Source organism: Euleptes europaea, chromosome 17, assembly GCF_029931775.1.
Source record: "Euleptes europaea isolate rEulEur1 chromosome 17, rEulEur1.hap1, whole genome shotgun sequence".
Classification (NCBI taxonomy): Eukaryota; Metazoa; Chordata; class Lepidosauria; order Squamata; family Sphaerodactylidae; genus Euleptes; species Euleptes europaea.
In genome coordinates this window covers 7,687,934-7,700,138 of record NC_079328.1, presented here as the reverse complement: position 1 = coordinate 7,700,138, position 12,205 = coordinate 7,687,934, and the positions used below count along the sequence as shown (strand labels likewise).

Genomic DNA, 12,205 nt, shown 5'->3' with positions numbered 1-12,205 from the left:
ATATTCTTAAATTTTGAATACCTGGTCATAAAGATTTTCTGAAATACTTAGTATGCCATTGAGCAACCCCCTCAAACAATTCAAAACCCAATAAATAAAACTCATATATCTGCATGTACCCTTAATGTTCTACGCTATTCCAAGGCCAGCTATTCAGCTGAATCAGCAGGGTGTCCTAATGACTTGAGAATCACGAGATCAGAAAGCAGGACCTGCTAGATCAGGCCTACCTAGTCTAGCATCCATCCAGGTTTTTCCAGGAAACCCACAATGTTTGTGACACACCTTGGTGTGAGACCCTGGAGAGCTGCTGCCAGTCAGAGCAGGCAATACTAACCTTGATAGCCCAAGGGTCTGACTCAGGAGAAGGCAGCTTCATGTGTTTTCATCTCTACATACAAAAGCAAACGCCCAAGGTTCTGCTGCATTCTGACCAAGAATGGGGCCATGCAGAAGAAGGGAAGTTATGTTCAGAGAGAGGCACAGCATTCATTGTTAGTGGAGCTTGTCTAGTTCTTTGAGGCAAAGTAAATAGGCTGCCACTCATGCCAACAGGGACAAGTGAAGCCCTATGGCATCCTTTGCAATAGGAACAAAACCTGTCAAGCAACTGACCCTGCCTCGGATTTCTTTAAAGAGGATGCAACTTCCATTCAGTGAAGGAGGATTTGATTTCCCTGATCTTAGTCTATATCATCAGGCATGCTTGTTATCTTGTACTAATTACTGAGACTGCTCCTTGCAGTTGGACTATCCAGCCTAGGGTCTATTGGAGGCTTCTTGTCTGAACCCTCTCTCTAAACAGAATGCATTAGGGTCTAGTTATGCTAGAGTGGATCCCATTCCTCCTGTAATTTCTGCAGCTAAAGAACTATGGCGCATAACATCACAACAATATCAATTTGATCCATTTTCACATGCTAACTTAACATTATGGGCCAATCCAGACCTAGAAATTGGGAAGAAATCTTTTTTATGGAAGGCATGGACTGATAGGAGGATGTTTACAATGTACCAACTGATAGACTATGATGATGAGTTTTTGTCATTTTTTCAGCTGAGGTCTTGATATGACTGGTCAACTTCTGCTGAATGGCAATATTTACAACTGCAGCATCTGTTGGTATCTAAATATGGCCCCGCAGCATTAAGTGTCTCAGAGACCCCTTTGCTCCGGGAAGCTCTAATTGAATCAAGGCAGAAAATGAAACCTACAATGTTTGTTTTTCTAATTAATTGATGTCAACTAATAAATATGATATGCAAAGTCTCAGGAATGAATGGAATAAAGAGCTAGAGTGCCCTATTTTACCAAAGCAATGGGATATGGCCTTTAAGTTTATACCTGCTCTCTGCATGGATCTTAAGTTGTGACTCATTCAGCAAAAAAAAATTATGTTTAGGATATACTGGACACCTAAGCAACTCTTCAGCAAAGGACTGAGTAAAATGTCTAACTGTTGAGTGTTGTCACTCACATGATGTGTCCCTTCAACATGCTTTGGACATGTCCAGTCATTTGCTTGTTCTGGGAATCAGTTATTAGTCATATCAATTTTGTATTAAAATATTCACTGATTTTTGAGGATGCTTATGTACTTTTAAACTATCTGCCCGCCTCTTGGAGGCTAACTGAAGGTCAACAAAAACGGACCCTCCGTGCCCTTACTACGGCTAAAAGGCTCATATTACAACACTGGTAAAGCTAAAAGCCCGCCTCTGGTAAATCAATGAATTGAGAACGCTAAAACTCTATCAATATTTAAACATATGCCATAGAGACGACAATTGAGTATGGACTTATTTTTAGATATAGGATAATCGTTTTTATAAACGTATGTGTAGATCCGCCACCACTGTTATTATATTTTTGTCTCTTCTTTATGTATTTTCCTTTTTTAAAAAAAACTTTATTTAGTGGCTGGATTTTAAGTTTTTTTCCCCTTGTTCTTTTTTTCTGTTTTTTTTAAAAGAAAGAATTAAAAAAAGAAATATTTCCAAGAACATTTGTTTCTTTGAAAATCCTACACAGCTACTTAAAATGATAAAGAAAGCCTGTACCATGGTGCTGATCTTGCCGTTCTCTGTAATCATGCTGTCCCGGTGGTGCAAATGAGCAAACGGCTTGGCTGCCCCCCAGGACTCCAAGTAGCGGGTCATGCGGACAGACGCCCTCATTTTAGCTCCATCTAAAGTGTTCCGGGGTCGGAAATGATGCTGCGGACTCCGTGTTTCCTCCTAAAGGCACACAAAGCAAATGTAGCTTACCGGTAGATATATTTTAAGTCTGCCTTTCTACCACAGGGAGCTTAAGGCAATTTACAAATGATTAAGTTTAAAGCAGCACATTTGATAATAACACAATCCATTATAAACACAATTTTAATGGCTTGAGGTTTTTTAAATACTGTGGTTCTTAGCCACCTTGAGCATCACTCTGAACAGGCAGTATAGAAATGTTTTAAACAAACGAACAAACAAGCAAACAAAATCATGGAGGGAGGGAGTAAGGAAGGAAGAAAGGAAACAGTAGCACTCTCCTACTCTCCATTGCTTTGTATGCTCCATAATAAAGAATTATGTATCTGTATCCAGGCAATTCAAATTCTGCTTCAAAACCTAGAAGAAAAACAATGGTACGGGGGGGTGGGGATGGTTTTCATTGAGTTTTACTCAAAGATCCCAAAGCACGCTGCTTTGTCAGGGGATCTATAATAATGTATAAATTCAAATTCTGTATCAAGCAAAAGCTAAATTCTGTGACTGGCATAAATTATGCCAAGTTGGGCATTGTCTCTTGTTTTTTACTTCGTCTATTTTACATAACTTACTTTAGTGATACTAATGATGGACAAGGGGAGACCTTCCCTTTAAAAAAAGAAAGAAATGTATTTATTTATTTACTTCATTTATACCCTCTACTTTTCTCCCCAGTGGGGACCCAAAGTGACTTAAATAATTTCCTTCTCACAAAAACCCTGCGAGGCAGGTGAGGCTGAGTCGGTGTGTCAGGCCCAAAGACACCCAGCAAGCTTCCATGGCAAAGTGGGGATTCGAACCTGGGTCTCAAAGATCCTACTGTAACCACTATACCCTTCTGACTCTCTCATTCTGGCTTCAAATCTTCTTATGGTTTCTGAGAATCCCACAAGCATTGGATATACAATGTTAAGCATATTTCTGCAGCAAGGAGGGTTAGCAACATGCCCTTTTAAATAAAAAATAAAATCCTGAAATTTGCAGGAAGCAAAATTCTACATCTAATACCACATATTGGCCTTTTATGCATGGGTTGCTTTCATCATTTTCATTATGCATGTCTTTCCCAACATTTAGAAGTCACTTAACTCTCTCCCTGCATTTTCTGAATGCTCTTTCTGGCGGCATCCAGAAAACGCGGAGAGGACGTGACTTCTAAATAAGCTGACCCTATTTCCTTGAGACAAAAACGGGACATTGGGATGCCAAAAACGGGACAGGGGTTATGTAATATTCTGTAATCGTGAAAAAGCAAGATGATTAAAAAAAAGTTGTATTACACAAACATATTGAGTTTCTTCAGTGACAGAACCCATACAAAACTTTAGGTAGACGGGAGAGGGGGACTGGCTAAAATCAAATTGAAATTTTTTAAAATAACACTGTTATTTTATCATCATCATTTTATTTATTATGATCAAAGACCAGCTTACATAAAAAAATTCATAAATAGTTAAAATAATGTCTAAAATTTGATCAGTTGAAAAAAGAATTTAATTATAACGGCTCTTAATAAAATAGTCTATTTATCATGCGGAACATTATGATATTTTCTTCTGCCTTATTGTCTGTTATTTTATAGTACATACAACATTCCACTATATTTTAGTTGTTTTAGCTAATCACTATATTTCTCAAACCAAGAGCTTAAATAAAAATATTTTTATGCTCCTGGGGCCATGTTTTCTCAATATGTTCCAACTATACAACAATAGGAACAAGAGTACATGGATGCCATATTCAGAAAAATAATGTGCAATAGGAAAATATAGGAAATATCCACACTACTAAATAAAAATATTTAATCGTAATAATTTTGTATAATTGTACAGCAACATGATAAATATGAATGCACTGCTGATATCATAACTGCCCTTGTACAAATCTATGGTGAGACCACTCTTGGAATACTGTGTACAGTTCTGGTAACCCACCTATGAAAGGATATTGCAGAGCTTGAGAAAATGAAGAAAGGAGCAACCAAAATGATCAGGGGACCAGAGCAACTGCCCTATGAGAAGCAGTTAAAACACTTAGGGCTGTTTAACTTGGAAAGAAGACATAAGAACATAAGAAAAGCCCTGCTGGATCAGACCAAGGCCCATCAAGTCCAGCAGTCTGTTCACACAGTGGCCAACCAGGTGCCCCCAGGAAGCCCCCAAACAAGACGACTGCAGCAGCACCATCCTGCCTGTGTTCCACAGCACCCAATATAGTAGGCATGCTCCTCTGATCCTGGAGAGAATAGGTATGCATCATGACTAATATCCATTTCAACTAGAAGCCATGAATACCCCTCTCCTCCATGAACATGTCCACTCCCCTCTTAAAGCCTTCCAAGTTGGAAGCCATCACCACATCCTGGGGCAAGGAGTTCCACAATTTATGCGTTGTGTGAAAAAGTACTTCCTTTTATCTGTTTTGAATCTCTCATCCTCCAGCTTCAGCACATGGCCCCACATTCTAGTATTATGGGAGAGGGAGAAAAGCTTCTCACTGTCCACTCTCTCCATACGATGCATAATTTTATAGACCTCTTTCCTGTCTCCCCTTAACCGTCTTCTGTACCAGAGGACTGAAGAATGGCCAATGTAACACCCATTTATAAAAAAAAAAGGTTCCAGGGGGGACCCAGGAAATTACAGGCTAGTTAGCTTAATGTCCGTCCAGGTAAATTGATGGAAAGCATTATTAAAGAAAGAATTGTCAAACATATAGAAGGGCCAGTCCCAGAGTAGTGTATCTGGGTTGAGAGACCTTACTGGAAAATCCATTCCATGTTTTCTTTGCAACTCTTTGTGTGCTGTAATGTATTTCAAAGGAGCTCACGCAAGGAGATTCGCACTCCAGGCTCCCATTACCTTCAGTGGGCTGTGTGGGTGGGAATATGTTGATTGACAGACCACATTTTGCTTCCACCCAAAGCTGGAAAGTTGCACCTTTTCTTCCGAATATAAAATAAAGCTGCATGGTGAGGGGGAAGCAACAAAACTGGCTTGGCTTATTCAAAACGGGACAAAATGGACCTTTTAATGAAAAAGACGGGACAGCCAGGAAATGTGACCAAACGGGACTGTCCCGTTCAAAACGGTACCTATGGTCAGCCTACTTCTAAAGGTCAGACATGCATAATGAAAACGAAGCCCCAAAGTAGTTGGGGGCGGGGGTGATCGCTTCAGAAACAACCCATGCATTTAAGGTCATCAAGTGTTTTCTGCCCTCCCTCAGAATTGCAGCATCTCCGCAGCCTTGACCATGCCACATGGCAACTTGGAGTCAACGATGTAACAGAAAGATCTGAACTGACACAAATCCAGAAGGATGTACAAAGATCCTCAATTCACTGTCACAATTCTTACTGTGCGTGACAAATCAATGCAGATAACATGCACAAAGTAATCTTAGGAGGCCAGAAGCAAAACCATCACTCTCCCAGCACTGTAGCATTTTCAAATACAATAGTCTAGTGTTCTCATTAAAGATATGGGTAATTTGACTGAACTGCGCTCACCTTGGGATTGATTATAAAGTAGGTTTTCACATTGTGCTCTTTGAGATATGGGTCCCTCGCATCTCCGTCCCCATCTTCCACTTTGTAAGCCCCATTCAAGTGTGCCAAGGTGACTGAAGTAATGTGAACACGGCTGAAATCATGGTTTATTTTAAAATAACCATTATACAACATTAAGAATGTAGCATACTTTTATTATTGAGATGCATTTCCCACAGTTTCAGATACATTATGAAAATTACAGCAACTGAGACATATTGTAAAAAAAATATTTACATGTAACTAATCTGAAGATTGTTATGCAAACAAAAACAGACTCAGGCCAAATTCTCAGGAATAAATTAGATGCCAAGAGATCCACAGATGCATCAGCAAAACGTCTTTATGGATAAAGAGATCCACAGATGCATCAGCAAAACGTCTTTATGGATAAATGGCTGGCTGTACATTGCCTGAATACTTTGTCAGCTTCAGGGGATTGGGCAGATTGGGGAAATCGTGTGTAGGGAAGAAGAGGAGGATTAACAGCCCCTTCCCCTGTCTCACAGTCCTGATTTGAATAGGGGGAGAGGTCCTGCAGTGCTATTTTCCAATTAAAAATACATTTAGGAAGATCCCTTTATAGCTTTCCCAGCATGGCTTTCCCTCATCAAAACAGTCACCCCATAGCTAAGCTAGAACCTTCCCCGCTCATATATAATTTTCTGTGGAAAAGGAAAAAAAATCAGAATAATTCAGCCATGACAATGCTACAGTTGACTCAGGTCAACTTTTTTTTTGCCAACAAGTCACAGTTGACTTATGGTTTTCAAGTAGGGTTGCCAGGTCCCTCTTCACCACTGGTGGGAGGTTTTTGGGGTGGAGTCTGAAGAGGGCACGGTTTAGGGAGGGGAGGGACTTCATTGCCATAGAGTCCAGTTGCCAAGGTGGCCATTTTCTCCTGGCGAACTGATCTCTATTGGCTGGAGGTCAGTTGTAATAGCAGGAGATCTCCAGCTAGCACCTTTCAAGGCAAGAGACAAATAGAGGTGGTTTGCCTCTGTGTAGCAACCCTGGACTTCCTTGGTGGTCTTCCAGCCAAGTAGTAACCAGGGCCATCCTTGCTTCACTTCCGAGATTGGGCTAGCCTGGGCTACCCAGATCAGGTCAACTACCACTGTGAAAACCTGGCCAGCTCTACAGCTGTACTTCAGAACATATGAAACTGCCTTATACTGAATCAGACTCTTGATCCATCAAAGTCAGTACTGCCTACTCAGACTGGCAGAGGCCCTCCAGGCTCTCAGGTAGAGGTCTTTCAGGTAGAGGTCTTTCACATCACCAACATGCCTGGTCCCTTTAACTGGAGAAAAGCACCTACATTTACTCTTAGCATTGTAAACACTCATTACACTTTCTCATTTGGCCCAATCAAGTTATCCCTTGCGGGCACAAGGGCTGTACCTCCCTTGCTGCCCTCCAAGTATCTTTGTTTAAATGGGAGTGGGTGCCATGCCCACAAAACAGAAGGAGCTTTGAAGTAGGATCTGGGCAATGAGGCGTGTGAGGGGGGGAGACTCCCAAAGACAGGACTGGAAATGGGACTTCCTGCCATCTAGATCAGGAAGGGTTAAACAATCTGAGCAACCTGTTAGACCTTGTTCAAAGACCTCCCTATGTGCCTAGGTGCTCAGAAAAATGCATGCAATACAGAAGAACTGGACGCTCGCTGGAATTCAACAATTTCAAGGATGGAAAAAGCACTCCAATGTGTAAATTGTAGCGAGGTAGTGATATAATAATCATGCGGATTTTAGATAAATAGATAGAGCATTACTTGATTAAGTGCTACGGGTATTTTAGTTATATTAGTAGCACTGTTTTAGTTTTTTTAAAATAATTTAAACTATGCATCTGAACTATGCCTCACCTGCCTCGTTAAAGACTAGTTATTTCTAAGATGTTTTGCAATCATTGTTTTTAATATATCATACAGGTTTTATAGGTCTCTTATTTATCAATAGAGACTTGAGGCTTGTACTTTATATCTGATTCCTAGGTGGTCTCCCATCTAAGCAGTTTATGACTTCGGTAATAGAATGGCATCATGTGCCATCAAAGACCATTCCACTGAGCGAAAGTGAGACGTCTTCAATTTGCAGTAGCTCAATGTGTGTCTTGTGGTGCACACAGGACACTGTTCTGCAGCAACTGAATACAAAATGCACAAATACCGACAGAGGGAATATTCTAGTCAGAGCATAAAGTCCTACTAATTTCAATGGGCAAATTACGCATGTACTGAATGCTCTCCCAATAAAATCAGCTTGACATAAAAACAGCTTAACTGTGTCCGGACTGTGTTGAACAGTCAATCCTTAAAAATATAGAGTTATCCAGTTAGCAAACACTGAGATGAACAGGGCCATTCGTTTTCCTGATGGGCTCAAGACCTTGAAAAAAACCTCATGAACGTGGAATCACAGAAACATAAAGTTGGAAGGGACCTCCAGGGTCATCTAGTCCAACCCCCTGCACCATGCAGGACATTCACAACTACCTCCCACCCACCCCCACTAACCCCTGCTCCATGCCCAGAAGATGGCAAAAATCCTCCAGGATCCTTGACCAACCTGGCCTGGAGGAGAATTGCTTCCTGACCCCACTGCAACCCACCACCATCAACATTCACAGGAACCACTACCTTCTGCAGTACTCTATTTACCCCATTTTTTTAATCTTACAGGAAAAATGCATTAAAACGTTATAGACAGCAGTCTTACCCAGGAACTCCTCCAGCTTCCATGTGATTGGCCAGAGTAACATCATGCGACCATACATCATACTGCCATTTCTGCAGCCCAATCACACCGCAAAGAACATTCCCAGAGTGCACGCCCACTCGCATATTAATGTCAACTCCAGTTGCATCTCTGACCTTCCTGTTATTGAGAATACAGTTTTCATGAGTGGTATTATTTGAACTTCAAAAGAGCAAACTGTGCCAGTAATTGCTGTTATCACATTTTTCATAGCCGTTTATATTTTTTAGATTATTTAGGAGCAAGATTTCTTTTGTGGTCTGAGCACATGAACACATGAAGCTGCCTTATACTGAATCAGACCCTTGGTCCATCAAAGTCAGTATGGTCTACTCAGACAACTATCATATCAATATTAAACATGTAAAGATCACATTTACCTTAATATAAGAAATACACATGATAAAACACAAAGATAAAACATTACATGTGATTGTTCACAAATTCATTTTAAATAAATAAACAAAAATTGGTCTTTATTTAAAATCGATAAACAACACAGATAGTTAGATAAGAAGACTTAGATTCTTTTCTTTCATTCTGCAGATTTCTACAAAAGATTAACTTTTAAAACTTAATCTCTGAATGTCTAACAAATTGTGGCAAATTGTATTACATTAGCGATATCAAATTTATATTTTGTATACCATATCTCAATTTACTTGGGCAGGTTTTAAGTAGAATTTCTCTGTTATCTGCTTATATTTATTGTACTATTGTTGATATTTATCATTACTTTTAAAACAAGACCTTGATAAGCAGGGCTGGATTAGAGGCCCTAAGCGCTTTGTTTTTTTAAAGGATGAGAGTAAAAATTGTGATGTTCAGATTATTTATTTATTTATTTTTTAGTCATTGTATGTATGTAATTTTTCCATTTATTGTGGGGGGGGGGCCCTTTTTGTGGACCCTGGTTTGGCTGCACCATTTGCAGTTTTGCACCCATATGGGTAAATCCATGGTACATCTGGCAATGGAAAATTTCTATGGTGCCCCTCTTCCCTTGATGCCCTAAACCCGTGCTTATTTTGCTTAATGGTTAATCCAGCCCTGTTGATAAAGACTCTGGACATCATATACTGTCAGATTCTTAAGTTATCCTGTTATGCTTCTTGAAGGACTTGGTTGGCAACACAGAGAACTGCATTGGTCACATGGGGTCTAGAAGTTCTTATTACCTGATCAACATGCATTTATTTACAGTAATTGGGTTGCAACCTACACAACTTTGCTCAGCTAAATATAGAGACTTTCTCCAGAGTAAGGAGACCTTCTCCTGAGAAAGATCCTCTTTCAGTTCTGCCTCTAGAGGCAAGGTCCATACCTAGCTCAGCAGAGTTTAGGATACAAACCACTACCGGTAATTGCTTTTGATCCGTCCCACATGTTCTGTCTCCTCCTCTAAATATTATGTGCAATGCTGTTTATAGAAAACATTCAATTATCATCAAACTATTTGCAACTCCCCCCCCCTTAATATGTGGACAACGAAGGGGAGGAGTTGTGGACCACTGCAGTCTTGCCGAAAACTGGATACACAGCCTCTTTGCAAAATACTGGCAGAAGACAGCAAGATGCAGGCACAACCCACTGGCTGGGCCGGGGTGAACAAATGGGTGGTCGACAAGCAGCAAGGAGGGGTGGGACAGCAAGCTCCATTCCAATCATTAGCTCCATTAGCCAGCATGGTGTAGTGGTTAGCAGCAGTGGTTAGGAGTGGTGGACTCTGATCTGGAGAACCAGGTTTGATTCCCCACTCCTCCACATGAGCGGCGGAGGCTAATCTGGTGAACCGGGTTGGTTTCCCCACTCCTACTCATGAAGCCAGCTGGGTGACCTTGGGTAAGTCACACTCTCTCAGCCCCACCTACCTCACAGGGTGGCTATTGTGGACAGGGGAAGGGAAGGTGATTGTATGTCAGTTTGAATCTTAAGTGGCAGAGAAAGTCGGCATATAAAAACCAACTCTTCCTCTTCTTCTTCAAATTGATCCCAGTGGGAGTTCAAGTCCCTTGTATCAGTTCGGAGCCCAAGGGAGGGAAAGGAGCTGACTCCCCTCCACTCTTATGAACATGAATGAATGAATACTGTGCTGTCAAGTTGCAACTGACTCATGGCAACCCGATCTGCAGAGTGTTCGAAGCAAGAGATGCACTGGTTTGCCATTGCCTGCCTCTGCATAGCAACCCTGGGACTTCCTGGGTGGTCTCCCACCCAAGTATCAACCATGGTAATCCGGGCTATTCAGGCTGCCCTTATGATCACCGCTTTCCTTAAGATGCAGAGGAAGCCCTGTTTGCCCTTCTGGGTGAAGAATTCACAGCAGAGGGGAAGAGAGAGAACCATTTATTCTTCTCAGAAACCCAACATATGCCCTATTTTTAATTTCTAAGCATTTCTTTGTTGGTTTCTGGATAATTTTCTTAATAGGAAATTATTTCAGAAAATCAAGCTGGGAACAGTTGCGGGGGGAGTATCTTTAAAATGCAACAGAGAGAACAGGGGGGAAAGATAATAAAGGAAAACTGGAGCGATTATTAAAGGGGGGGAAAGGAGAATGTTAACACAAATTAACTTTATGCCTAATAACAGAGTGAAGCCAAAACTGCTGAGTGTGCAACGTGCATTTGGAATGCATGTGGCTTAACAGGGATGCAGAGATGCTGAGCTCTGCTCAAGCAGATAATAAAAGACATTGCTCATTGTGTTTTATAGGTGCATTGGGGGTATCTCACAAATATTAAATCTGTAATTAGGACTTGAAATTTCTCTGTCAACTTAAATGGAAATTTTAACTTAAACCATTACTCTCGACTAAAGGGCAATCATTGTGTCACCTTTACTATGTGGATAATGATATATGTTTAGCATTTATCACATTTGAACTCTACCATTCCTTAAAGAGCAAAGAAAGGCACATCAGGGAATTATCCCTTTTTATTTTCACCACCATCTTGCAGTTGGGCCCCAATGAGTCGTCCCAATGAGCTTCATGGCCAAGCAGGAATCTGGGCCAAATGGCATTTTATGCATGGCTGTTTTCCTTGCCATCACTCCGACGACGACTTTGGGTCTTTGTTTTGATTATGCATGCCGTTTCCAACCGCCAGAGATCGCCTTGCTCTCCCCCTGCGTTTCTCCGCGTTTTCAAATTTGAAATAAAACAGGTCTCTGAAAACAGTCATGTATAAGAGGCCATTATGAATTTTGGCGAGTTGGGTCTGGGTTCCCAAGACCTGACTAGCTTTCTCTGAATTCAGCAGCTTTGGGGAAAGGAATTTTTCAAGTATACAGGGGCCCAATTTGGCATAAGATGGGGGGGGGGAGAGAAATGCCTCCTGCTTCCTACCATGCCTTTGTACATGTAAGGAGATTTTTTAAATCTGTTCTTATAAATATTTGCTTTGCAAAGATAAGGCTCCCCCTCACCACAGCCCAAAATTCCCCCCATGCTACTCCTGAGGAACCGAGGATCCCCAGAAACAGAATAAGCGTGGACTCAGTGGTCTTCAGCAGGAGAGGGAAATTGTTGAAAATCTCCTTCCAAGCAAAGAAATAGATAACACTGGCCTCATTTGTGAGTTTTCAGCACTACATTACTTCTCCATTCTATCCCTACCTTCTGCCATCTTCC

At 41.1% G+C, this 12,205-nt stretch overlaps 1 protein-coding gene across 2 annotated transcripts in view; it reads right to left on the bottom strand.

The window, feature by feature from the left end:
• ADCY2 (adenylate cyclase 2) overlaps nucleotides 1–12,205 on the bottom strand; it is a 172,211-nt gene that overhangs the window by 57,216 nt on the left and 102,790 nt on the right. For both annotated transcript variants that reach the window (XM_056862975.1, XM_056862974.1), the window contains 3 exons: nucleotides 8,533–8,691; nucleotides 5,771–5,903; nucleotides 2,062–2,238 (listed from right to left, as the gene is read on the bottom strand). In XM_056862975.1, the coding sequence (XP_056718953.1) occupies nucleotides 2,062–2,238; nucleotides 5,771–5,903; nucleotides 8,533–8,691 (469 nt within the window). The remainder of the gene's footprint in view (nucleotides 1–2,061; nucleotides 2,239–5,770; nucleotides 5,904–8,532; nucleotides 8,692–12,205) is intronic.